The sequence below is a fragment of the Oryza sativa genome, chromosome 4 (assembly GCF_034140825.1).
Source record: "Oryza sativa Japonica Group chromosome 4, ASM3414082v1".
NCBI classification, from domain to species: domain Eukaryota; kingdom Viridiplantae; phylum Streptophyta; class Magnoliopsida; order Poales; family Poaceae; genus Oryza; species Oryza sativa.
In genome coordinates, this window is record NC_089038.1 from 30,276,481 (window position 1) to 30,303,641 (window position 27,161).

Here is a 27,161-nt window from a genome sequence, read left to right on the forward strand (position 1 = left end):
CTCATCCTGACCATTTCCATTGTTACAGACTTCAGATAGCTCAGAAGACGAAGCATCTTGTAAAGAACCATTTCCATTGTTACTGACTTCAGATAGCTCAGCAGGCGAAGCATCCTGTAAAGAACCATTTCCATTGTAACAGACTTCAGATAGCTCAGCGGGTGAAGCATCTTGTAGAGAGTCACTGTTCTCATATTTACCACTCTCGCAGTTACTGTCATTCGGTGGTTCACTAGGTGATGCATCCTGCAAAGAACCGTCATACTCATCTTTATCATTCTCACTGCTACAGTCATTGAGTGGCTTAACAGGTGATGCGTCTTGTGAAGAACTATCACTCTCATTGTTAGTCTCTTTGGATGACCCAGCAAGCACACCAGCCCCCTCACACGGCATCAAATCCATGTACCAGTAGCTATGTAAGAATGAATCATGAGCTCTTGCAGGTGGGCAAGAGATTTTGTTGCACCAACGTATCACCGTGAGATCGTCCCCCTCAACGATCAGCTTTTTAACTGGTTCATGATGCTCAAGCATGATTTCTAGCCCATGTTCAAGTGCTTGAATACTAGCCACAGTCTGATCCACGTTACCTAAGGAACCGATGAAGTAGGAGAGTGCACCTTCATCATTGTGGAATACACCACCCATGCCAGCAGAACGATTTTTGGAGCAGCCAGTGCCATGGAAGTTGAGCTTGATCCAACCCTTGGGTGGAGGGGACCAAGTATTCCGATGGATTGCTGGGATTCGGTGCTGGAACTCCTGTCCCCAGAATTGAGGTTCATCATCCTTGCAGTCGCCTTGATCTTGTTTAAATGGACGCAACATTCTTTCTTTCAGGTGCATATGGAAATAAGACACGACTGAAAACACAAACACAAGAACATTACATAATTAGTCTTATTGACCTAAATTTTGATTCAGCATGTACAAACACTAATCAAATGAAGAATGTTAAGTAGCAAGATATTGCCCTTAAGTCTCAAGAGGTCTTACTCAAAAGCAAAGAAGGAATTATATTCCAGTTCCAATTCAAAGTTAAGGAAAAACTTTTCCTTAAGAGACAACCCTGCAAAGTTAGCTCCACCATCAAACAAGAGTACCGAAAAAAAAAATGAGTTCAGAAGAAAAACACACATACTTGGCACATTTGAGTTCATGTCCACATCAGCGGCAACATCAAGAAACTCAACCCTCAGTTCAGAGACTCCCCAGAATTCCTCATCAAAGTTTTCCAAAACAATTACTTCATCAATATAATTAATACTTGCCCAAAGAAACCTGTCTCTTTCCAAAGCTAAGGAACCCTTGATACCAGTAAATCCACAGCTCCTGTTTTCAAGTGCAGCAGAAATACTTTTCCCACTATTCTTGAACCCATAGGAAACTAGAATGATCTTATTTAATTGCTTAGCAGTGAAATTTGACTCAATGAGATTTCCAACGAATTTCAATCCTGGAACAAAGAAAAGTGTAGGCTTGTTAACACTTCTTTGGCATTGCTCATTCACCAAAAGCACTCATAGACCCAAGTCGAAGCATGCTTTGACATCAGCAGGAGAGAGTGCTGGATCATATATTTCAATGTCACCAATTGGGAATATATTATCTGCCTTTAGAAGAAGAGCGAAGGCAAGCTGATATTGAGACTTCACATCAAATTCAAAGCTCCCAAGGCCATAAATAACCAATTGGATGCATTCATGAGCTCCCAACATGCTTGAAATGTGAGAAGAAACGCTCTCATCTTTCTTCACATGATCAATAAACTTTGTGTACAGTGCAGAACTCCTAACATCAGAAATAGTTTCATGCATTTCTTTAACTATGCTTTTAGCTTCCTGTAAGTGCTTGTCCTCAATGTATGCATCACTAGGATTTAAATGCCACCTGGTCGATTAATTCATTTAGAAAAGGAATTAATTTGTGAAGTCAACAATAGCGAACGACAAAATACATCCCACAAAATTATTAGCGCACGTGAAAAATCATAAAACAGATGGCCTAGAAACATAGTCGATGATTGATAAAACAACAAACAGGTGCTGCAGGCTGCAGCAATCTGCCAATACTATAATCACTGAAGTAAAAGAAGAACATGCATTGTAGCAATACTATAATTAATGCAAATCTCACTTAAACGGTAAAATAGCCCATTTTACATAAGAAACCCTTTTTTTAGGGTACACGCAAGAAAGCTGCCTAAAATGGTGTAATCATCTTTGCTTGAGTTATCCTTCATTAAATATTTCTTTAAACCAAAGCATCATTTTGTTTACTTAAAATTCACAGAATTCAGCAAGCAAATAATCATGGGAAACTGGTCCAAATTAATTGTTTTGTCAGTATGCAGTCTTACCCTTCTAACTGAGCATCACAATTCATTTGGACATTGACATAACTCCAGACCTTTGTAGCACAATTATCTGCATCAAACAAAGCAGCAACAAGTCATCAGACAACATAGTCCATGTAGGCACCACGTTAAGCTTTTACAAAAAGGGAAATGGGCTGCAAAAGAACCTGGTATCAAGTGTTCAATATCAACTTCAGGATCAAACTGAAAGAAATGAACTGAAAAGATGCTGGGAAGAGCATAAATCATGGCAGCCCTCTCAATATGCGCAATGCAGTGCATGCATATACACTTCTCTGATGAATGATTGTAGACAGACCGGTTCAATTCATCAGGATACTCATCTCCCAAGAGAGGGTTATCGAACAAACCAGATATCTCAGCACAAAGCTCTAATTCCTGAACATAGCTCTGAATTGCCAGTACCCTCCTCACCTTCTCCCTCTGCTCAGTGACACCACACTTCTCTTGCTTCGAAATGCTGAGCTCAAGCATCTTCACCATGGCACTGAAACTGTGCCCGAGAACGACGATCTTGCCGAGCTGATCTGGGGTCCAGTTCAAGGTGAGCAAATTCTCAAAGAAGACGCGATCCGCGTAGGGCATGAAGATCAGAGTTGGCTGTTCGACCACAAGGCAGAGCGCAGGCGACGCGGTGACAACGCAGCCCAGCTCCTCCATGGCCCGGCGCTCCACCGGGGCCACGGTGGGATCCACCACCTCGACGGCGCCGACCAGCTCGGGGAACTTGTCCCGCAGGAGGAGCAGCAAGGCGAGGCGGAACCGCGGCGCCCAGCTGTACCGCATGCCGCCGAGCCTGTACGCCACGACGCGGAGCCGCTCGCGTCCGCGGCCGCGGCCGCGGACGCGCGCCAGGCCGTCGAGGCACGCGGCGTCGGAGGAGAGGCACGCGGAGAGCTTCGCGAAGAGCGGCGACGTCACGGCGAGCTCCGTGGCGAGCCGCAGGAAGGACAAGAGCCGCGCGTGGTCGCCCATCACGAACTCCTCCATGATCAGGCCTGGCCACGGGACCGCCGCGTGAAGAGAAAGAAGCCGCAGCAAATCAAAAAAGTTGGAGAGGAGAAGGTAAAACCCTCACCATGTGGAGCAGGAGGGAGTACTCGTCGATCTTGGCCAGGTTCTTCCGTCTCCGCCATCTCCCCCGTCACCCTGCAGAGATCTGGAGCCGCGAGAACGGAAGAGCTGATCAGTAGTATGCAGTATGCAGCGAAGAGGAGGAGGAGGCGATGAGGCGGTTACTACTACTGCGAGGAGGAGGAGGAGGAGGCAGTGAAGCGGAAGTTGCCATGGGCAAAGTGGGCTTTGTGGGCGGGCGTCTGCGTCTCTCCTGGGCTTCCTTTGTGTCGCGGCCGTCTCTCCCGTCTCGCGCAGTGGACTGTGGGAAGAAAATGGTCTTGGCACGGGGGTTGCGTTTTCAGTTCCATTGACTGTCAAGTCTGTCACAGTTTCAGAGTGTGTCAGAGATATTTTGTTGCTTCCTTGCGGCAAAAAGGAAAAGGGAAAAAGGATTTGTGTATGAATCACACAGATTTGATTTGCTTGGAGGCTGAACGCTGAAAGCATGTCTCGAATCACGCGATTATGGCAAGCGAGTACTGCCTTTGATCCACGCTCATCTCATTTTTATTTGTGTAGCAGAGAATAAAGTTGGGGGGAAATAACTTTGGTGTTTATCATTAAATGAGATGAGCGGTAGTTGAAGATAAAACGAAAAAGAAAATTATGATCTGATTGATACCCTTATTATTATGGTTGTGCTTATTAGTCCATCACCAAGTTACAGATAGGGTGCCGTTAAATACTTAAATGTAGTGCTCCCTTTTAAATATTTGATGTTTAGATAAAGATTTGCTCATGCTTTTATAGTTCCAAAAATCAATTTTATATTAGAATGTGTTTGTAAATTTTGACTTCGGGTGGCAATGGGATGGATTCATATGATACGCCGCTAATCTTGAAAACTGACAATGCTGAAGTTGTTGCGTCCTAATCGAACAAGAATCCCTCGAGAACAAGAATCCCTCGAGATCGGCTGGGGCAACGACGGTCCATGAAACGAAAGGTGCGATGCAATGCTTTCAAAGAGTGCAAGTGCACAAAATAGGAAAAGAAGCTAAGAGGGTAGTACATACTCTTAATCAAACGACGACGAATTCAAGATCTTGCTAGGAGGGGAGATTATGTGTGCTTGCACGGATTTTGAATTGGTTGAATCAGGAATCTAATCCCTTCGTTCAGTTATCAATAAAGCTATCTCTTTACCGTAAAAAGTACATTTTAATATTAAGTTTATGGTATTATGGTAGTATTTTTTTAGGCAAATCCAAGTATATTATTTATTTTGTTTTTAAACTAAATATCTATAAAAAAAATTGATAATCAAAATTTTAAAAGTTGGATCGAACTTTGTTCCAAGCACCAAATATTTAAATATTTTTGGTTGGAGCGAGAGTAATGATTTTCTTATGGGAGTTTTATTTTTGGAGATATTCAGGTGGTGTTTGGTTGGAGGGACTAAAGTGGGGCTAAACTTTAGTCCCTCTCACAAAAACATAAGTCCCTATCATAGGGACTTATACTTTTGTAAGAGGGACCCTAGTTCCCAAACACCCCCTCATTAACTTGGATATAATATGATGCTGACTGTTGGCACATGGTACAACTTCAGCTGCAGCATTTCGCCTACTTGGGGATAAAAACGCTAGCGAAATTCTTGACTCACCGAGTATCGTTTATGTAAAAATAGTATAGTTTCTAATCATTTTCACTTTTAACCACATATTATATTTAGCTATTTTTAATTTCTTCTAGCACCATACTGCATTTGCCACTAAATAGTTAAACTAATAAAATATGGAAATTCCAGATCGACCGATAATCATTTTTTATAAACGATGTGTTTCCGACCGCTATATATGTTTACATTTTTCGCACTAATTTCAGGAATGCCGAGCAATGCAGGAAGAGTGCCATCACCTGTTTGTAGCGTGTCCGTCCAATCGAGTGTGGAGGATGCTCGAAGGATGGACAATTGTGTGCTTTCTGCTGCCAGGCGAGAGCGAACTGGAGCCTAAAAGCTAGCAGGTTGGTGACTGAGCACAAGACTGTGTTTTCGGACGAGCTAGAGGCATACGTAGAACAAATTATCTTTGTATAAAGGCTGGTTGGTGTGAAAGGAACACAATGCTCGATTTTCGATCAATGATCACGAACGGTAGTGCAACTTTTCGAAGCTATTTTGAGATTGTTGTTTGGAAGGAGGCCGAGTTGTTTTGAGATAACCGTACGGGCTGATTTTCTCCTCCGGAGTTCAGGTTTTTCGCCTGAACGCTGGGTCTTCACATTTTCATTTCGATATTGTAATGTTCCCATACTGTAAATTCTTCAACTCTTAATACAATTTGGTCAGCCAATTCTTCAGCTGGCCTGGTAGAAAGATTTTTTTTAAAAAAAAAAGATATACCAAAAACTACAATTGAATCTGCAAATGAACTATCAAAAGGCACATAAAAATTTCCCCAAAGAACACATAATTTAAATTTTTCATCGGACCATTCAAACATACATTCAGATTTGAGAATATTTGGAATGCCAGACACAGGCAAAACTGTTTTAGCATCAGAGTGCTGGTTCCACACGACAAGGCCCTCCACTCCTTATTAGCTTGGCTCCTCAACAGGCAAACCTGTAGCATATGGTGATCGTTAATAATGCACAAAAATAGCACTTGTGGACTTGTGGCTACATAATGGATCGGCAAAATGGAGAGGTTCTCACCAACTGTGATGTCTGGTAGCCTGCCATTCCTCATTTCTCTTTGGATTTCACAGTCACACTGGGTTGAGCTGTGTACCTTTACCCGATTCTGATGGTCAGGTAGCATACTGCCTAGACGTGCCAATCCAATTGCGACCTGATTAGCCTCTTCATCGACCCGCCAAGCTATGTACTCCCTTTCAAATTGCTTAGCAGGTGAAGCATCTGCAAAGAACCATTCCTACTGTTACAGACTTCAGATAGCTTAATAGCAGATAAAGAATATTGTAAAGAACTATGATTCTCTATCTTTACCATTCTCGATGTTACCGTCATTCGGTGGCTTAGTAGGTGATGCATCATGTGAAGAACTACCATTCTCATGGTCAGGGTCTTTGGATATCTCAGCAGGCACGGCAGCCCCCTCACATGGCAATGGCATCGAAGTCAAGTGCAAGTAACTACGTAGGAATGAATCATGCGCTCTTGCAGGCGGGTGAGAGACTCTGTTGAACCAACGTATCACCGTGAGATCGTCCCCCTCAACGATCAGCTTTTTAACTGGTTCATGGTACTCAAGCATGACCTTTAGCCCAAGTTCAATTGCTCCAATACTAGCCACGGTTTGATCCACGTTACCTAATGAACCAATAAAGAAGGAGAGCACACCATCCTCATTGTGAAATACACCACCCATGCCAGCAGAACGATCTTTGGAACCACCAATGCCGTGGAAATTGAACTTGATCCAACCTTTGGGAGGAGGAGACCAAGTCTTCCGATGCATTGCTGGGATTCGGTGCAGGAATTCATGTGCCCAGTCTTGAGGTTTACCATCCTTGCAATCGTCTTGATCGTCTTGAAATGGACGCGACATTCTTTCTTCCAAGCACATACGAAAATAAGACACATGGCTGAAAATACAGAGACAATAACAGTACATGATTCAGCATGTAACAACACTAGACAATGAATGCTACTAAGTAACAAGATATTGCCCATAAGTCTCAAGAAGGCGTACTCAAAAGCAAAGAAAGAATTATATTCCAGCTCCAATTTGAAGTTAAGTAAAAACTTTTCCTTAAGAGTCGGCCTTGCAAAGTCAGCTCCACCATCAAACAAAAGTAATGAAAACAAAAAAAAATGAGGTAAATTGGTATAAATCGAAGATGTTCGGAAGCAAAAACACATACTTGGCAAATTTGAGTTCATGTCCACATCAGCAGCAACATCAAGGAACTCAAATCTCATATCAGAGACTCCCCAGAAGTGGGCATTAAAATTTTCCATCACAATGACTTCATTAATATAATTTATGCTTGCCCAAATAAACCTCTCTCTTTCCAATTCTGGGGAACCCTTCAAACTGGTAAATCCATTGTTCCAATTTTCAAGTTCGGCAGAAATTCTATCCCCGATATTCTTGACCCCATAGGAAATTAGAATAATATTGTTTAATTGCTCAGGAGAGAAATTTGACTCAATGAGGTTTCCAACAAATGCCAGTCCTGGAACAAAGAAAATTATCGGCTTGTCAACACTTCTTTGGCATTGTTCATTAACCAAGAGCACCCGTAGATCCAAGTCGAAGCATGCTTTCACATCAGCAGGAGGTAGTGATGGATCATAGATTTCGATATCACTAATTGGGAATATATTGTCTTCCTTTAGTAGTAGAGCAAAAGCAATCTGATATTGGGACTTCACATCAAATTCAAAGCTCCCAATGCCATAAACAACCAATTGAATGCATTCATGAGCTCCCAACATGCTTGAGATGTGAGAACAAATGCTCTGATCTTTCTTCATGTGATCAACAAACTTTGTGATAGCGTAGAATTCCTAACATCAGAAATAGTTTCACGCATTTCTTTAACTATGCTTTCAGCTTCATATAAGTGTCTGTCCTCAATGTATGCATCACTAGGATTTAAATGCCACATGGTGAATTGATTCATTTGGAAAGGAATCTATTATATTATTAAGACAGCTCGAAAAGAAGGCACCACGTTCGCTGTGGGGGCTAGAAATTCCCACATTAATCGGAGAAAAAGAAAAAAAAGAAAAGAAGAGTCCAAGTAGGAGTACAATTTAAAAAATGCTGAAATTCGGAATTAAAAATAAGCAATATTGAAAGAAGTTTCCATATAAGAACCCAATACGATATTAATCAAAAATAAAAATAAAAATAAAATAAAATTCAAAATTAGAAAAGAAAAAGAGAGTCCAGGTAGAAATACAATTTAAAAATAGCTGAAATTCGGAATTAAAAATAAGCAATATTGAAAGAAATTTCCATATAAGGACCCAATACGAGATTAATCAAAATTCGAAATAAAAATAAAATAAAATCCAAAATTAGAAAAGGAAATGAGAGTCCAAGTAGGAATACAATTTAAGAATAGCTGAAATTCGGAATTAAAAATAAGGAATATTAAAAGAAGAGTCCATATAAGAACCCAATACGAGATTAATTAAACATCAGAAAAAAATAAATAAATCCGAAATTAGCAAAAGAAAATAAAAGAAGAGTTCAAGTAGGAATACAATTTAAAATTAGCTGAAATTTGGAATTAAAAATAAACAATATTGAAAGAAAAATCCATATAAGAACCCAATACGAGATTAATTAAAATTTAGAATAAAAAATAAAATAATATCTAAAATAGAAAAATAAAAAGAGAGTTAAAGTAGGAATACAATTTTAAAACAACTGAAATTGAAAATAAAAAATAAAAGCATTAAAAGAACACAAAACGGTATTAATACGCCATACAAAAATTGTTAATAAAACACCAAATAGAATCCTAAATGACGATTAAAGGGAGGGACGTCAGGCAGGCTGTGAAGCAAATGAGTAAGGCGGTTGCCGGGACTTCTATAAAGTAAAAAAAAACAAACCTCATTGATAATCATATTCGATTTTTAAAATCTCAATGACAATAAAAGCAGTAGGCGGGGTGTATAACAGTATAGTTGCAGAGCCGCCAACGGTTGACGGGACTTCTAGAAAATAAAAAAATGAATTCCAACAATAGTTATGTTCGATTTTTAGAATCACAATGACAATAAAGAGTCGGCGGCGGACGGGCTATAGAGGGGCATAGTGGCATCGTTTGATGGGACTTCTAAAAATTATAAAAAATGAAACTACAAGTCTAATTTTTAAAGGTTCGGAACTTCTAGAAAGTAAAAAAAACAATGATAATCATGTTCGATTTTAAAATCTCAATGACAATAAAGAAGGGAGCCAGTGGGTGAGCCGCCGAGGAGTACAATGACAAAGCCGCTGACGGTTTGGCGGGACTTCTAGAAAGTAAAAATGAACCCAAAAGATAATTATGTTCGATTTTTAAAATCTCAATGACAATAAAGAAAAGAGACAGTGGACGGGCCGTAGAGGAGTATAATGGCAACGTTTGACGGGACATCTAGAAATTATAAAAATGAAACACAACGTGACAATAAACTCTAAAAACTATAAAATCCAATTTTTAAAGGTTCCAAGAAGAATGAATAGAAATAGTGGTAGATCGAGCAAGCAAATAAAGAAGAAGATGACATAAGGGGTAGCAACTGGTGTGACTTTAAAAAACTATATAATTAGAAACACGAGGATGATAAGGTTTAGTCTTTCAAAGTCTTAAGACAATGAGATATCTATTTTATAAATTTTAAGTAATATCATAAAAAATATATGATTTTGTTTGGGTGCTAGCCGCGCAATTGCGCGGGCCACCCAGCTAGTTAGTTTTGAAGTCATCAATAGTGAACAACAAAAATATACCACAAAAATTAAGGCATGTGCTTCACATGTGACATATCGCAACAAACCAATTGTTAAAGTTAATGACTGCAGTAAAACAACAAACATGTTTTACAAAAATATGTTGTTTTTATTTCTCTGTTCAGGACAAATTTGAGTTAATCGCCGAAGCAAAACAATAACCTGCACTGCAGCAATAGTACAAAGCAAATCTCACTCAAACAGAGAACCCCTTTTACACAAGAAACCCTTTCTTTTAGCAAACATATCTTGTTTGCATCATCCTTTCTTTTATTTTTGAAACCAAATTATACTTTCATTTAGCTTAAAATTCATAGAACTAGGCAAACAAATAAGCATGGAAAACTAATCCAAATGATTCGTTTGGCAGTATGTAGCCTTACCCTTCTAACTGAGCATCATAGCCCATTTGGACATTGACATTGCTCCCGACCCTTGTAGCGCAATTACCTGCATCGAAGAAAGAGGCAACAAGTCAGAAGACCATAATGCCACAATCCATATTGGCGCGCGCGCGCAGACCCACCCACCCACACACACACACACACTCTTAAGCTTTGAAAAAAAAGGAAATGAGCTGCAAAAGAACCTGGTATCAAATATTCCATATCGATTTCAGCATCGAGGTGAAAGAAATGAATTGAAAAGGTGCTGGGAAGAGCACAAATCAAAGCACCGCTTTCCATACGCGCAACGCAGTGCATGCATGTACACTGCTCTGGTGAATTATTGTAGTCGTACTGGTTCAATTCATAAGGATACTCATCTCCCAAGAGAGGGTTATCGAATAAGCCAGATATCTCTGCACAAAGCTCTAATTCCTGAACATAGCTCGGAATTGCCAGTACCCTCTTCACCTTCTCCCTCTGCTCATTGACACCACACTTCTCTTGCTTTGAAATGCTGAGCTCAAGCATCTTCACCATGGTGCTGAAACTGTGCCCGAGCACGACGATCTTCCCGAGCTTGTCCGGGCTCCAGTTCAAGATGAGCAAATTCTCAAAGAAGACACGGTCCGCGTATGGCATAAAGATCAGAGTTGGTTCTTCTACCACCAGGCATAGCGCAGGAGATGTGGTGACAATGCAGCCCAGCTCCTCCATGGCCCGGCGCTCCACTGGGGCCACGGTGGGATCAACCACCTCGATGGCGCCAACCAGCTCGGGAAACTTGTCCCGTAGGAGGAGCAGCACGGCGAGGCGGAACCGTGGCGCCCAGCTGTACCGCAAGCCGCCGAGCCTATACGCCACGACACGGAGCCGCTCGTGGCCACGCCCACGGACGCGCTCCAGGCCCTCGAGGCACGCGGCATCGGAGGAGAAGAGCGCGGAGAGCTTCGCGAAAAGCGGCGATGACATGGCAAGCTCCATGGCGAACCACAAGAAGGACATGAGCCGCGCGTGGTCGCCCATCACGAACTCCTCCTTGATCAGGTTCAAAGAACGCGGACCACCTGGGCACGCCGCGCGCGCGGCACAAGGAAACAAAGATCGCGAAACCACCCAAGTTTCTCCGGAAAAAATGACGGCTTCCAAAAAAATCCCAAACACGCAACACATCATGCACCTTTTTTAAAAAAAAACGTGTAAATATATACCATGGTCCATTGAAACAAAATATAGGAATAAAAATATTAGCAGAAAAATATTGGAGTACAGCTGGAAAATATCTTTAAGATCTAGCAATTCCTTCTCCCCACTGCGGCACACCCCTATCACCCCAAGTTTCTCAAAAAAAAAACACATCTTGCGTCTTGGAAAAAACAGGTCAACATATACTATGGTTCATTAAAATGATTGTATGCATCCCAACACATCTTACAAAATATCAATATTAGAAAAATCGAGATATCTATATATCTACTACTGTAAAAGTAAAATCATCCTCCTTCTATGCCATCCTCCACCACCCGCATGCCTTCCACCCACATTTCTCCAGAGAAACCAATGGCTTCTAGAAAAAATCGAACACACAACACATCATGCACCTCTAGAAAAATGTGTCAATATATACATTGGTCCCCATGCGTCTCTAGAAGAAGAGCCAACATTAACAGACCCAAAAAATTAAGCAATCTATATTGCGAAATAAAGGGGTTGTTTGCATGCTATACAACAATCATTTGTCATACTTTTGTGCCACACTTTAGCTAAGTTATGGCCAATAAAATGTAAGCCACACTTTAGCTAGCAAATAAAGAGTGTGCCACACATTTTTGAGTTAATGACGTGTGAGACCATGAGAAATGAAAGGGAATACCACAAGTGTGGCCATGAACCAAACAATGAGTTAACTTGGTCAAACTTGCCTAATATGAGGTGTGGCAATCTTTTGGCAAAGTAATATAGACGATTTGATCAGTACTCCTCTAGAAAAACTGGCCAAAAAATGGATGATTTGTGTTTGGCAAATAATAGAATTTGATATGAGCATAGCATGAGCAATTTACCAGGAGAACTGAAAAGAACACGAAATATAGACATCTTGCTGTTCAGGATGCATGAATCCTTAAAGTAGGGAACGATCGTTTGCCATGGTTGGAAAGGGAAACTTTCAATATCGTTTTTGACTTGAGGGAAACTTTCATTTGTTTTAATTTCCTTTGATCAAAACGGTTACATAGTGAAGCTTTTCTTAGTAATCATAACCACTAGGCACTTCTGGGGAAAAAAAAGAAAAGTGAATGAATTTTTACAGGATTTGAATACTTACAGTAAAATTCCTATCAAGTCATTCATAACAAAGGGTTGATGCTTAAAAGTTTATGTGGAAATCCAATTAAGGTTTCCTCTCGTGGTGTTCTATTCTTGTGTCCACTATTATTTTATCTTTCCTATTCCTATGTACCATCCAAACTATTATTTTGGAACATTTGAGTGTGTCTAATTCTTTAGGAATTTGCTTGGCAAGATATTCTAATTATATTCTTTTCAGGCTTCTATGTTTTCAAAATCCTACATTCCAAAGTTCCCTGCAATTCCTTTGAAATTCCCTTGAATTGTACTAAAGACTTTTTTTTTACATTTTACTGGACTTGCAGTAATGGCGATGTGCTTGAAAACTTACGACATTTTTCTATACGAGAGGCAGCCTAACTTCTCAGTAAAGACCGGCGCATCGCATGGTAGTGCCACACTGCCACTGGACGCTGCTGTCAATGGCAGCATGATCTTGCCCGACATAGGGAGGACATTGACATGATGACATCCTCTACTAGCTCGACCAGCTACAACTTCAGGGGTTCGAGATGGCATTCCCTCATGTTGGCATTCCCTCATGTTGTGAGGGGAATGTCATCCTCTACTCTCTGCTCTCTCTCCTAGGCTTCCTTGTGCTGCAGGGGTTTTATGTACAGTAGGACCCTGGGAATGCTGAAAAACAACATATAGGAATAAAAAATTAGTAGAAAAGAGAAAAAATATAGGAGTATGACTAGAAAACAAGTCTGCTACTATAAAAGCGGACCTATCATCTTGCGATTCCTCCTCCTACCGCCCCACACCTAACACCCAAGTTTCTTAGGAAAAAGCGGCGGCTTTAAAAAAAAACACGCGACACATCATGCACAGTAAAAAGTGTAAATATATATCGCGGTACACTAAAACAAAATATAAGACTAAAATCTTAGTAGAAAAAAAGGAGTACAACTGGAAAATATCTTTAGTAACATAAAAAGAAGTTGTTGTCTTGCAATTCCTCCTCCCACCACTCGGCACGCCTATCACCCCCAAGTTTCTCCCAAAAAGCCAGCGACTTCCAAAAAAGCAAAACATACAGCACATCTTGCATCCTGAGAAAAATAGATCAATATATACTGCGTTTCATTAAAATGACGGTATGCATCCCAACACGTCTTAAAAATACCAATATTAACCGCCCCAGAAAAATCGAACTATCTATATTCCTACTATTGTAAAACCGAAATCATCCTCCTTCTATGCCCTCCTCGCACCACCCGCACGCCTTCCACCCATGTTTCTCCGATGAAACCAATGGCTTCCAAAAAAAAAACCGAACAAACAACACATCATGCACCTCTAGAGAAACGTGTCAAATGTCAATATATACATCGGTCCCCACATGTCTCTAGAAAAAGAGCTAATATTAACAAACCAAAAAAAATAAACAAACTATATTGCAAAATAAAGGGGCTGTTTGCATGCTATACAACAATCATTTACCATACTTGTGTGCCACACTTTATCTTAGTTATGGCCAACAAAATGTAAGCCACACTTTAGCTAGAAAAAAAGAGTGTGGCACACATTTTTTAGTTGATGACACGTGGGACCATGAGAAATGAAAGAGAATATTACCATAAGTGTGACCATAAACCAAACGATGAGTTAACTTGGTCAAATGTGTCTAACATGAGGTGTGTCAATTTTTGGCAAAGTTTGAGACCGAACCAAACAACCCCAAAATAATCCGGATGATTTGATCGGAGCGCCTCTAGAAGAATGGACAAAAAAAGGAATGTTTTGTGTTTGGGAAAGAAATAGGATTTGTGCTAAGCATAGCATGAGCAATTTACCCGGAGAACTGAAAAAAAAAAGAAGAAATATAGACATGTTGCAGATCAGGATGCAGGATTCTTTACAACAGGAAACTTTTTATTTCTTTTTTTTTAACTTGAGGGAAACTTTCATTTGTTTTAATTTCCTTTGATCTAAACGGTTACATGGTGAAATTTTTCTTAGGAATCAAAACCTTTAGGCTCTTTTGGAAAAAAAAGTAAAGTGAATGAATTTTAGAGGATTTGAATACTTATGGCAAAATTCCTATCAAGTCCTTTAGAACAAAGGGTTGATGCTTAAAATTTTATGTGGAAATACAATTAAGGTCTTATCCCGTGGTGTTCTATTATTGTGTCCACTATTATTTTATCATTCCTATTCCTATGTACCACCCGAATGATTATTTTGGAGCATTTGAGTGCATCTAATTCTTTAGGAATTTGCAAGGCAAGATATATTCCAATCTTGTGCTTTTCATGCTTTATGTTTTCAAAATCCTACATTCCAAAGTTCCTTGCAATTCCTTTAAAATTCCCTTCAATTCCACTAAAGAGTGTATTGTTGTTTTCGAATTTTTATTTTTAATTTTATTTATTAAAATATTTAAAACATATTCTTTTTAAAGTTTTATAAATCTACACCTATGTTGCCCTTCACAAATCTACAATGTCACATGGAGGAAGACACCATTTTACAAGCAGTCACCTTATCGCCTGCAAAGGGGCTCACCTATAAAATGGCAGCCTAGGACATTTCTAAGCATCTGGAGAGAGTTGTAGCCTCTGGAGAGAGTTGTAGCCTCTAAGGGGCCGGTTGTAAAATGACATTGACGGCCCTTTTATAGTCTTTTAGGAGGGTGGCAGGGGTTGCCTGCAAAATGACTGGCATCCCTCCACATGGCCGTGTGCCACGTCATAAAAAAACATTAAGGTTCTGTTCTTAGGTAAGGGTTGGACACGGAAAACGGAGCAATGGATTAGTACGTGATTAATTAATTATTAGCCTAAAAAACTTCAAAAATAGATTAATATGATTTTTTAAAGCAACTTTTCTATAGAAAATTTTTGCAAAACATACACCGTTTAGCAGTTTGGGAAGTATGCGCGCGGTAAACGAGAGAATAAGGTTGGGAACTTGAACTTAAGAACACAGCCATATATAGTGGTGTAGAAATATAAAATTTTGAATATTTTATATAACTTTTTTATAAATAGTTTAAAAAATCATCAATTCATGGAATAAGTTCATTAGAGTTCTCTTAACTTGGCACCAAATTCGATTTTCGTCCCTCAACTCAAAAACCAGATACAATACGTCCTCCAACTTACAAAACCGGTGCAAACGATGTCCCTCGGCAGTTTGGATGGCAGTTTTGGCTGATGTGATGCCTACGTGGCTGGTTTAACTTAGTCCTCGTCCTGCGTGGCGGTGCCATGGCGCTGACATGGCAGTTTGATTTGAAAAAAATAAACGAAGCAACATTAAAAATTAAAACAAAATATGTGGGACCTATATGTCAGTCAATAAAAATAGTGGGCCTCACATGCATGTCAGTGGGTCCCACCTCCTCCACCTAATCCTCTCTACCTCTATCTCCTTTCTCCACTTCTCCACCGGCGAGAGCGTGCAGAGCCGCAGAGGGATAAGGCAGGGAGGTCAGCGAGACGGGTGGGGAGGCCAGAGGCAGGGAGGCCGATGTTGGTAGGGCACCACAGGTAGGGGCTCGACAGCGACGGGCGGATGGAGAGGTGCACAGCAGCGACGCGACCAGTGGGGAGAAGGGAGAAAGGTGGAAGAACTTCAGTAACGGTGCGAGCGAGCGCCTCCTCCGGGGATAGCGGTAGAGCAGGCTCCGTCTCAGCCTCACTTCATCCTCATTGGCGGAGGGGGGAAAGGAACGGCTTCTTGATGAGGTGGAGCTCGCCACCTCCGCCGTCGTCACCGCCGGAGGAGGAGGAGGCACGGCCATTATCTCCTCTGCTCCGTCCCGCCGCTCCGCCCGCCCATCCCTCTGCTCTGCCCGCGGTCCGCAGCCGCTCCGCCCGTCCCTCTGCTCCGCCGCTGCTCCACCTATCCCTCTGCTCCGCCCATCCACCCCTCTGCTCTGCTCGCGGTCCACGGCCACTCCGCCCGTCCCTCTGCTCCGCCGCCACCCTGTTCCGCCGCCCGCTCCGCCGGCCTGCTCCGCCCACAGTCCGCGGCCGCTCCACCCCCCCTGCTCTGCTGCCGCCTCGTTCCGTCGCCCGCCCTGCTCCACCGGCCGGCTAGCCGCTCCACCCCACCCGTCACCCATGCCATCGCGTCTCCTCCCCCAACTAGAAAACCTAGAGCGGCTTCTTTCCTCTCTAGCTCATTTCTCCTCCTCTTAGCCTCCCAAAACCCTAGCTCCCCTCGATCTGATGCCGTGAGGCTGTGACCTCCCCAGTTTCGCCATGGAAGACCCCGTGGTTGCCCCATCTTCCTCCGTCGCGGTGGCGGCGGCGGCTGTGGCTAGGGTTGCGCCGGCCGCTCCTCTCCGACCCCATGCAGAGGAGAGAGAGGATAGTGAGATAAATGGAGTAATGAGGCTGACATGTGGCCTACATGGCCCTCACCATGTTTAAATAATTGGTGTGTAACTGACATGTGGGCCCTATAGGCTTTATTTTTTTTGGATCGAATTGCCACGTAAACGGCACATCAAATGCCACGTGGGACGAAGACCTAGTCAAATAAGCCACGTAGATGCCACGTCAGTTAAAATCAGATGCTATACTGCCGAGGGACCTCGTTTGTACGGTTTTGTAAGTTGGGGATGCGTTTTATCCAGTTTTGTGATCTAGGGACTCTGAACTCGATAGCAAACTGAGGGACCTAAAGTGAACTTATTCATTGTTTCGTTAGAATAGAGCCCAGCCCAGCCTAGCCCAGTTAAGGAGAACCCAAAGAGGCCCAATCGTGGGCGGATAACGCAGCCTGAACTGATGAAAACAGGTCGGTCTCTCTGTGCGACCGTGCCTTTCCAGTATCCGCCCGACCGCCCCTACCGCAACCTGTAGCCGCTGATGGCTTCGACGCCGGCGGCCGGCCCCAACGGCGTGGCGTCGCCGGCGGGGCAGGCTCCTTCGAGCTCGCTCCCCGGATTTCACGAGGCCCCTCCTAGCGTGCTCATATCGAGACCTTCATGGATCGTCCGCAGCGAGGTGAGCTCAATCCTTCCCTGCACCTCTCCCCTTTTGTTCTCGTGCCTGCGATTCGTCGAACACTTCGTAGACAGGAAGCGTAGTTGAATCGACCGGTAGGTTTTTCCTCGGCAGCGGGACATGGAGAGGAGGTGTGGGGATGGGTTAGGGTAGCGGGTAAGATTGTGCTGCCTGCAGCAGAAGCTAGCGCGATGGGAAGAATCATGAGGAATCGGCAATTGAGTACCAAAAATGAGGAAATTAGGCCATGGTTGGTAGAAATTGTTTCGGCATTACATTTACGGAATTGTTTTTTTCTGACCAAGTCGCCGGAGGGGGGCGTTCCCCACCTGAATATATTTCAAACCATCTTACAGAATGTTAAGGTCGTCATGTGTATCAGAACTTTGTAGCAATTGATTCCACTTCTTTTTTATTGAATACCTGAAGCTTAGCACCATGCAAATATGCAATCCACTGAACACTTTATAAGCAAAATTTACTTGCCATTCACTTCATGACTTAGATCTTGTTCCAACGTTTTTACAGCCAGCAATGCTTACTGTGTGTTTGCTCTAGCCTGTAGTGATTTCTTAACTCCAAACATACCAAGGTTGGCCTTGCAGATTTATGTGTTTTTTGATGTAGCGGTCGGGTTATCCATTATCTGAAAAAAATTGTGATAGTACATGAGATTTATCATAGATTCATTGCGAGGGAAACATGGCAGGGGAAAAGGGGAATGGGGTTGAGAAAGGGCATGCTATTTTCCTTTCTGTGCCAACTGATACCCTCTCTGTTTGTCACTGAGTTAGGAGTCCTTCAACTTGCCAGACAGATGGAACAAGACCATCTCAGACCATATTGTACATTAAGAATTGTCATTTGTTAACTTTTGACATGTTTATACACCAATCCTGATATCTTCACTGCAAGTATGATGCAGTCAAATATTAGGAGGGAGAGACCAAAAAGGCCTGATCCTCCATGCACCATCTGCAGAGGCACAGGCAAAATAGATTGCCGCAACTGTTTTGGTCGAGGTATCTCTTGTACTCCATGTTCTCTTCTCTTGCTAGTATCATGATCCTACAAACCAGTTCTCTCATGACCATGGAACCTGGGATTTACAGGGAGAACCAATCATGCCGATCTTGTCATGCTCCCGAAGGGCGAATGGCCACAATGGTGAGGAGCTCATAGCCTCATACTCAAAAGCTGTCTGCCATACTTATGCTGCTGGTACTGAGAAACATGCTTCTCCGGCATGACTTCCATTTTCCAGGTGCCGTATATGTGGTGGTAGCGGGTTAGATTACTGCCACCGTTGCCATGGAACCGGTGAATTTCGAGAACCCATGGGCTTTCACTTCGCTACCATCCACAGGAAATGAACTTCACCTAGACAGTGTTGTATGGTTGACAGTCCGACAGATCTGTGTAGAGAAATCATAATTACTTCATGATATACAGTTCAAAGAGTTGAACACTACTAGTTTAGTTCGTGAAAAACTCCATTTTAGTTTATCGCAATGCTCGTGTTATGGAATCCGGACTGCTCGCAATGACGGTCATCAACTCTTTGATATAAACTGTCGGGCATTGTCCCGAGCTATTTCTGCAAAGCTCTAGTTCTCTGTGCATATGGTGCATCATATCTAAATAGATAAATTTTACCATCCTTAAGAAAGTACTTGACTTCTCTAGTTCTCTGTGCATAGTACCATATTTTATAATGTAAAATTTGATATTTTCATATATCAAAATTTTCAGTGTAAAATTTAGATACTTTCTTTAAAGTACCGTAAAATTTCTCTATTAAAAGACACAGCGCGGTATCTGCGCACCCACGTCTCCCTAATAACCTTCCCGTCCATCCTGTCTAGATTTTTCACATTTTGGTCCTTTTGAAAAACTTATTTTGCAAATAGACCCCTAAAAAAACTTATCCCAGAAATGGTCCTTTTTGAGGCGCCAGAGTGGCTGGCGCCGTCATCCAACGGGACGGCGCCGGCCTCTCTGGCGCCGTCCTCCTGCCACCGTGGCACACGCGAACCAACGTGGCAGGAGGAGGGCGCCAGTATGGCTGGCGCCGCCCCAGGGAGGAGGGCGCCAGCATGGCTGGCGCCGCCCCCCCCCCCTCCCAAACCCTCGCCTCCATTCCTGCTTCTCTGTATGGAGTTGCAACAGTGTCATTTTTGTTTTATTTCTCGGATGTTTTTTCACTCTCAGGATCACGATACAACCAACCAAAAAAAAAATTAAACTTGAACTACCACTTAGTCTACTTTGCACCTTCACTAATCTACCACTTTGATCTACCCTTTGATCAGCATGTTAAACATAATGCACTCTACCACTTTATGAAATTACTTAATCTAATTCAAAATTCCAAATTCCGCTTGCAAGATTGTGTTCGGCGATATTAAAACCTCCAAATTCCGCTTGCAAGATTGTGTTTTCGATGAGAGAAGTTTTTCGGTAGAGCTTTGGAAAATTCCACAGGCCACATGTTTCGTCCGTTTGAGTTTATTTTTTATATTTTTGGTTCTTGTGAGTTCCTAAGCGTGAAAAAAATATCAAAAAAATAAAAATAAAAATAAAAAAAGTTGCACATCTCTCTCCTCTGCACTAGTTCGGAGAGAGAGGAGAGGAGAGGAAAAATTCTACATGTCACATATTACGTCCATTTGAGTTCATTTTTTCTATGGTTGGTTCTTCTATGTCCCTAAGCGTGAAAAAAATATCAAAAAAATAAAAAAAAATTAAAAAAAAATTTTTTGGGGGGGGGGGGCGCCAGCCACTCTGGCGCGCTCCCCCTAGCCACCTCAGCATTGCCCCGCCACGTCGGCAGGGGGACGGCGCCAGAGAGGCTGCAGTTGGACGACGGCGCCAGCCACTCTGGCGCCCCAAAAAGGACCATTTTTGGGATAAGTTTTTCCAGGGGTCTATTTGCGAAATAAGTTTTTTAAAAGGACCAAAATGTAAATCATATCCATCCTGTACCCACACTCGATGAGACGGCGCGGCTGCCTGGTGCGCGCGAGATCCCTGAGCGACACGAACACGTGCCGCCCCACGCCTTCCTCCACCTCGTCCCCCTCCGAGTAGTAGTAGCAGTACTCGGGCCCCGGCACGCACGGGTGCTCGAGAGGCAAACCCAGCAGCAAATCCTCGGCCATCTCGGTCGCCGTCGCGGAGCGCCGCGGCAGGAAGGGCAGTATCGCGGTGTGGAAGCCGTCGGTGTGCTCGACGCACGGGAGGCTGCACTCCCGGCACAGCACCCTCCTGCAGCAGCTACCCGCGTACACGCAGCCCATGCCCCTGCAGCCGCCGCCGGCCGCCTCGCATGGCCGGAATACGCAGGAGGCAGCCGCAGGCTGCTCGCCGCCGCTGATCTCCACGTGTTGCGGCTGGTAGTAGCAGCGCCGCCCGCCGTCGTCGTCGCGAAGAGTCGGCGCGACGTAGTCGGGCGGTTCGTCGTCCTGGATGGGCACCAAGCTATCCCCGTACAGCATGGGGAATGCCATCTGGCACTGGGGAAGCTTTAGCTGGTCGAGCGAGTACAAGGTGTCGATGCTTCTCGTCTCGAGATCGTAGTAGCCCAATGCTCGCCCTGTGTCGAGCAAGATCCTGCCGCCGCCATTGCTATCGGCGACGGCGTCCAGTGGCACTACCACCACGCCCGTTTTTAGTGAGAAGTCCGGGTACCTCTCGTCCAGTAAGATGCTGTAACTTTTGTGCCATGTGCCGTCAGCCTCCTGCATCGTCCATATCTGCAGATTGTTCTCCTCCGCGTTTGCGACGACGAGCGACAGCGATCCTTCCAGCTCGACGAGCAACGGATAATCACCGCCGTCCCTCTCGCTGCAGCATGGCTGGCATGGCAAGACGGAGAACTCCCGGGAGGAGATGTCAAATGCCACAATGACACGGTCTCGGGCCGTCGGCTGTGGCTCGCTGATCCAGTAGAGCGTCCCGTCAACATGTGCCGGTGGCATGTCGGTCACCGGCCTCGGCGGCTTGCCAGCGCAGCTCCAGTAATCCACGCAGCTCGTCTTGATCATGCACAGCTGCAGGTCGCCTTTGAAGCGGCTCATCTCAACCACTACATGCTCTTGTGACAACCGGTCGAATCCTAGCCCGATGTTCCTGCCAACTCTCGTGACATGGCGGCGATCGTCATCAATACTGACAGTTGGATCAATCTCACGAAACTTTCCACGGATTCCAAGACACCGGATAGAACCAGTGCAAGGGTTGCACAGGTAGTCGTCGCTGCTGGTGCTTATCAGGTTAAGTCCATGGCATGGCTTAGAGCAGAGGATCCTGCGGTTGACAAGAACGTCCGAACGAGCTTTGGCGGCAGGCCCAATCCAGGTCTCCACCGGCATGAAATTAAAGAAATTCTCCCGTCGACGGCCATTCGTGACTACCATGACCTTCTTCCGTTCCATGTTAGCAAGCATGTGTGACGTAAGAAAGCGCTCGCTCTCGATCAGTGTGCGCCACTGTCTGCAAACGAGCATGCACATGGCGATTGATTTGGGCGGCAACCGTAGTAGGATCTCAGTCATCGCCGCCGTGGCTTCCCTCTGTCGACAACTCTCGCCGCCTACACGGGCAAGGCTGTCCTCGTACAGACCAATCCGAATACCGGCCACCGCCTCCTCCCGGCCGCCGGCGAAATCCTCTGGGACGGTGACCACCGTTTCGATGCTCCCCGTAGCTGGGTCGTAGGCGTGCACCTTGTGCTGCGAGGTAGCGATCAGGATTTTCTTGATCCGCTCCACACTCCCGACGTCGTCTCCGCGCGCGCCGCCGAGACATCCAAGGACGGTGATGAACCGGGGATCGTGCATGTCGCGTGCCACCTGCGGCGTCATGGCGACACGGAAGTCGAGTGACCATACGCTGGCGCTGTAATCTCTCAGCGCCCATATCTCCAGGCAGCTTTCACCATGCGGAAGATGGCGGAGATCGCGGACCATGCACAAAGAGCCATGGAGCTCCACCAGGTGGAGTGGAACAGCCGGGGAGTGGCTGTCCAAAGCGCAGTAATCCGCTATGCCGTCGACCGCCGGCCCAGCGACCAGGCTGAAGGCCTCGTCGGCAACAGAGAAGCATAGCACTGGAACGCTGCTGTTTCGGTTCTCAAATACCGTCGTGTCAGGGAAGAGGTCTTGATCAAGTATTTGTCAGGGTAGAGCTGCCAGTGCAAGAACCCATTGGCGTATACCGGGGGCACCTTGGTTGCCGCGCCCTCGTAGAGGAGGGCGCAGATCACCACGCCACCGAGACGCCCCGGTATGCCTCCGGAGGCTGGCCTCCACGGGCGGCTTGGGGTGCAGAGCGTGTAGACCTCGCAACCATGGTCATGGACTCACTCTCGCCGCCACGGCTCACATGGCAGAAGAGATGCACCACCTTGTGCTCCTTGGTCCGATCGTCGAAGGCTAGGCCGGCGCTGGACAGATCGTGGCAGCGCCGCCGCGGCAATGGCCTGAACACGCCGGTGCTGGAATTGCACACCCAGTAGGCGAAGGATCGAGTGTCAGCCAGGAGCGTCAGGCCGTGGCACGGCCTGCTTGAGACGACGAGGAAGCCCGGGCGCAGGCGGTCGATATTGAAGAGCAAGTCGGTCGTCGTCGTCGTGATGCGCCGGACTGGGCCGACGTCGCAGGAGTAGACAGCCGTGGCGCCTCTGGGCGACGCCGGCGACGCCGCAAAGAAGACGAACTTGCTCATGCTCATGCGACGGGCATCTGCCATGGCCGCGTAGCCGTCCTGGAATCCAGGAGAAGAGAGCATAGCGGCCCATGAGCGGGAGACAGCGCGGAAACGGACGATGGAATAGGCCGGCAGGCGCAGAACGATTTCTGTCATCATTTCGTCCGGCAGCGGCTGGCCGGCGGACGACCGGCGTGCTCTCTTGCCCCTCTTCGACGACATATGCTGCATGCCTCGACTGCCATGAATGATCGATGAGGCCTGAAGTTAGTGCGCGAGAGATACGCTAACTTATTATAACAAAAGTCGGGGGCTCTGTTGAATCCGATTCGAGTGCGTGTGTTCTATTCATTATCGGACAAGGAGGGATTCTGTCGAATGATCAAAGAGAAAAAAAAAAACACGCGTCATATATCCTCATATGTAGGTAGGCATCGAGATCAGGCGCTTCAGTTTTTTTTTTAAAAAAAAATGGTGCAACTTGACAATATGAAAGTTAATAGGTACTCTATGTTTAGGGATTATTAAAAAATTCATCATCAGGCCGGGCTGCGTTTTGTTCCTTCCAGTTGGGAACTAATCTCCCGCATACAAAAAAAAACCGGAGTAACTTATTATCACGAAATTTATTAAATATTAGTTATATTTTTTAAAAAAAATAGATTAATATGATTTTTTAAAAACAACTATCATAAAAAAGGCTTTTTATTAAAAACACATCGTTTAACAGTTTTAAAAGCTTTTGCACGGAAAACGAGGAAGACAAATTGGAAAACTCAGCTGCCAAACAGGTTGAATCTGGTATAGGAGATGTGGATTTTCATCCCTCTCGAGGACATCCTCTCGTTATTTGCATGTCATCTAAATAGTCAAAAAAAAATATGAAAAAAACCGACAACATAGATTAATATGAAATATATTACTCCACAAACATACAGGTTTAGACTTTCAGCTCATCTGATTTGCATTTCAAGTCCAAAATTCCTTACTTGTATTTCTACTTTTCCATCTGGATAACCGTTCAGACATGGTCACATACTCGCATTCTATTTACTCATGAATTAAACATTACTGGTCAACAACTACGAGTAATGGCAATTCACAGCATTGGCTAGAGAAAACGTCAGAACTCAGAACATAGATGAGAAACCATCGATGAACATTCAACAAATCTTCGGGGTGGGTTACACATGCACAATTAACACGCTAGCATTAATCAATCTAAACGTGCAACCTCCCAACGTGCAAGCAAAACGATCGGGACAATTAACAGCTTGGCAACACTCTATAAATACAGTTTCCCGCTACTACGGCCTTGGTGCTCCAAAGTGAAGCACAAAACACAACAGGTGCAGCCAAAGAGAGCTGCGGTTTTGCGAGGCCAACCATGAGGACGGCCTTGCTGCTCGCGGCGCTCGTGGCCGCGTGCGTCGCGCACGGCGGCGGCGCCGATCAGTCGACCCCGGCGCGGCGGTCGCTCACGTTCGACAGCATCTTCCCGGGCGGCCCGCACACCGACTCGGGCATCTGCTGGGAGTCTCTGCTGACGCTGGGCCGCTGCAAGCACGACCTGCTCGCCGCCTTCTTCACGGGGTGCCCCATTCCGCGCGCGTGCCGCCTCGCGGCGTGCGAGGCCGACGAGCACTGCGGGCCCTTCACCCGCACCTTCGTCGCCTCGCTCCTCCCGCATGGCCTGCTGCGGCATTGCGCCGGCGTCGCGGCGACCTCCAGGGCGCCACCACGGTCGTCGTCAGTCCCCGCTGGTGCTCAAGCCAGCCCGAGGCCTCCCACCAGCAGCGGTGGCGCGTGCGCGCCATCGGTTCCCAGTCCAACACCACCGCCGCAGGCACCAACAGCTGAAACGAGCGTGCGCTCTCCTCCACCGTCCGATCCCAGATTCTCCCTTGGTCCACCAAAGACATTTCCCAGTCCAACACCACCGCCGTCGGCGCCAACGGCTGAAATGAGTGTGCGATCTCCTCCACCGCCCGCTCCGAGATTCTCGCTTGGTCCACCGAAGACTTTTCCCAGTCCAACACCACCACCACCGTCGCCAATGGCTGAAACGAGTGTGCAATCTCCTCCTCCGCCCGCTCCTAGATTCTCCCTTGGTCCACCGAAGACCTTTCCCAGTCCAACACCGCCGCCGCCAACACCAACGGCTGAAACGAGCATCCGCTCTTCTCCACCGCCCGCTCCTAGATTCTCCCTTAGTCCACCAAAGACCTTTCCTGGTCCAACACCACCACCGCCAGCATCAGTGGCTGAAACGAGCGAGCTCTCTCCTCCACCGCCCGTTCCTAGATTCTCCCTTGGTCCACCGAAGACCTTTCCCCGTCGAACACCTCCGCCGCTGGCGCCAGTGGCTGAAACGAGCGTGCGCTCTCCTCCACCGTCTGCTCCGAGATTCTCCCTTGGTCCACCAAAGACTTTTCCCCGTATAACACCTCCGCCGCCGGCACCAATGGCTGAAACGAGCGAGCACCCTCCTCCACCGCCCGTTCCCAGATTCTCCCTTGGTCCACCGAAGACCTTTCCCCGTCGAACACCTCCGCCGCCGGCAGCAGTGGCTGAAACGAGCGAGCTCTCTCCTCCACCGCCCGTTCCTAGATTCTCCCTTGGTCCACCGAAGACCGTTCCCCGTCGAACACCTCCGCCGCCGGCGCCAGTGGCTGAAACGAGCGAGCTCTCTCCTCCACCGTCCGTTCCACCGAAGACCTTTCCCCGTCGAACACCTCCACCGCAGACACCGATGTCTGAAACGAGCGTGCGCTCTCCTCCACCGCCTGCTCCCAGATTTTCCCTTGGTTCACCAAAGACCTTTCCCCGTCGAACACCACCGCCGCCGGCGCCAGTGGTTGAAACAAGCGTGCGACTCCCTCCACCGGAACATCCGACAGCTTCTTCCAGTGGCACGAACACGCCGCCGCCGGACGCATACACAAGTGTAAGATCGCCGCCGCCACGCACACCAAAGATCTCCGGTGGCACGCACACGCCCCCGGACGCAAACACGAGTGTCCGTTCGCCGCCGCCACCACAGGACACACCACCGAGAGTTTCCGGTGGCAAGCACACACCGCCGGACGCATACGCCAGTGTACGTGTGCCACCACCTTCCACGCCAAGAGTTTCCGGCGGTGGAACGCAGGCGCCGCCGGAGGAGGACACGCCGAGAGCTTCCGGTGGCAGGCACAAGAGCCCAGATGAACCACCGTCGCCGACGGTTTCCGGTAACATGACCGGTCGTCCACCACCACCACCGCCGTCGCCGACGTTTTCCGGTAACATGACTGGTCGTCCACCACCACCATGTTCTCCGACGGCCGTGTCCAGTGGCTCCCCGGCAGTGCCTGCGTATGACGGTGCAGCCGGCCGTGTGGGTGGGTCGACGGGACCCAACCCGAAGGTTATTCGGAGTGGAGGCTCACCGCCCGTGGCAGCTGCGGAGTCGCCGCCGAGCAGCTCGCGGACGGCGAGCCCGAGCCCGGATTTTCCGTACGGCGCTGGTTCTGACTAGCTTCTTCCTCGCCGGCCGGGCGGCAGCGGCAGTTGGCGACGCTGCTTCTCTGATCGTGTTTTTCAGTTCGCTTTTCAAGTGTAATCCATGCTTAATAAATGAGGGGAACGTTTGGTTCCGTTGATACTTGCTGCATATAGATGTGATGTGTGTTTTTTCACTTTGTTCTTCTTCAAGTGTAACGCATATATCTAATGAGCACAAATGCATCACTACTATTTCCAGAACTATCACATTCATACAATTCGTATTCGAGCGATAAAATAGCTGTGCAGCTTGCAAAGAAAAGCTAGCTATTCCAACCAATAAC

General features: G+C 46.0%; 4 protein-coding genes across 4 annotated transcripts; 1 reads left to right on the forward strand and 3 right to left on the reverse strand.

The window, feature by feature from the left end:
• Positions 1–361: 361 nt before the first annotated feature.
• Positions 362–3,637, reverse strand: LOC107277286 (uncharacterized). The gene is given in 6 exon segments (XM_066309635.1): positions 362–866; positions 1,000–1,072; positions 1,145–1,893; positions 2,363–2,429; positions 2,527–3,378; positions 3,459–3,637. Coding segments are annotated over 6 exon segments (1,851 nt in total). The 5' UTR covers positions 3,517–3,637; the 3' UTR covers positions 362–814.
• A 2,097-nt stretch (positions 3,638–5,734) lies between these two features.
• On the reverse strand, positions 5,735–11,385 carry LOC107277493 (uncharacterized). Its single transcript, XM_026025186.2, has 5 exons — positions 10,513–11,385; positions 10,307–10,373; positions 6,452–7,050; positions 6,158–6,361; positions 5,735–6,065 (listed from the first exon to the last, which is right to left on the reverse strand). The coding sequence occupies exons 1-5, from the start codon at positions 11,333–11,335 to the stop codon at positions 6,040–6,042; spliced, it is 1,719 nt and encodes a 572-aa protein (XP_025880971.2). The 5' UTR covers positions 11,336–11,385; the 3' UTR covers positions 5,735–6,039.
• Positions 11,386–17,435: 6,050 nt separating this feature from the next.
• Positions 17,436–19,226, forward strand: LOC4336811 (uncharacterized). The gene is made up of 4 exons (XM_015778792.3): positions 17,436–17,622; positions 18,548–18,644; positions 18,735–18,789; positions 18,887–19,226. The coding sequence occupies exons 1-4, from the start codon at positions 17,485–17,487 to the stop codon at positions 18,993–18,995; spliced, it is 399 nt and encodes a 132-aa protein (XP_015634278.1). The 5' UTR covers positions 17,436–17,484; the 3' UTR covers positions 18,996–19,226.
• Positions 19,227–20,549: 1,323 nt separating this feature from the next.
• On the reverse strand, positions 20,550–27,075 carry LOC107280659 (uncharacterized). Its single transcript, XM_026025165.2, has 4 exons — positions 25,123–27,075; positions 24,814–25,056; positions 22,989–23,592; positions 20,550–22,783 (listed from the first exon to the last, which is right to left on the reverse strand). Exons 1-4 carry the CDS (start codon positions 26,620–26,622, stop codon positions 20,550–20,552), a joined length of 4,581 nt encoding a protein of 1,526 aa, XP_025880950.2. The 5' UTR covers positions 26,623–27,075.
• Positions 27,076–27,161: the final 86 nt, after the last annotated feature.

Coding starts and splice junctions, on each gene's coding strand:
- LOC107277493 (XM_026025186.2), bottom strand. CDS start 11,335: ATGGGCGACCACGCGCGGCTCATGTCCTTCTTGTGGTTCGCCATGGAG. Junction 10,374..10,512: donor TATGGAATATTTGATACCAG/GTTCTTTTGCAG, acceptor TCTTCGATGCAG/GTAATTGCGCTACAAGGGTC. Junction 7,051..10,306: donor TATGATGCTCAGTTAGAAGG/GTAAGGCTACAT, acceptor CTGTATTTTCAG/CCATGTGTCTTATTTTCGTA.
- LOC4336811 (XM_015778792.3), top strand. CDS start 17,485: ATGGCTTCGACGCCGGCGGCCGGCCCCAACGGCGTGGCGTCGCCGGCG. Junction 18,645..18,734: donor CCGCAACTGTTTTGGTCGAG/GTATCTCTTGTA, acceptor TGGGATTTACAG/GGAGAACCAATCATGCCGAT. Junction 18,790..18,886: donor AAGGGCGAATGGCCACAATG/GTGAGGAGCTCA, acceptor TCCATTTTCCAG/GTGCCGTATATGTGGTGGTA.
- LOC107280659 (XM_026025165.2), bottom strand. CDS start 26,622: ATGTTACCGGAAAACGTCGGCGACGGCGGTGGTGGTGGTGGACGACCG. Junction 25,057..25,122: donor CGCACGCGCCACCGCTGCTG/GTGGGAGGCCTC, acceptor GGCGCCCTGGAG/GTCGCCGCGACGCCGGCGCA. Junction 22,784..22,988: donor TGTGAGCCGTGGCGGCGAGA/GTGAGTCCATGA, acceptor TACTTGATCAAG/ACCTCTTCCCTGACACGACG.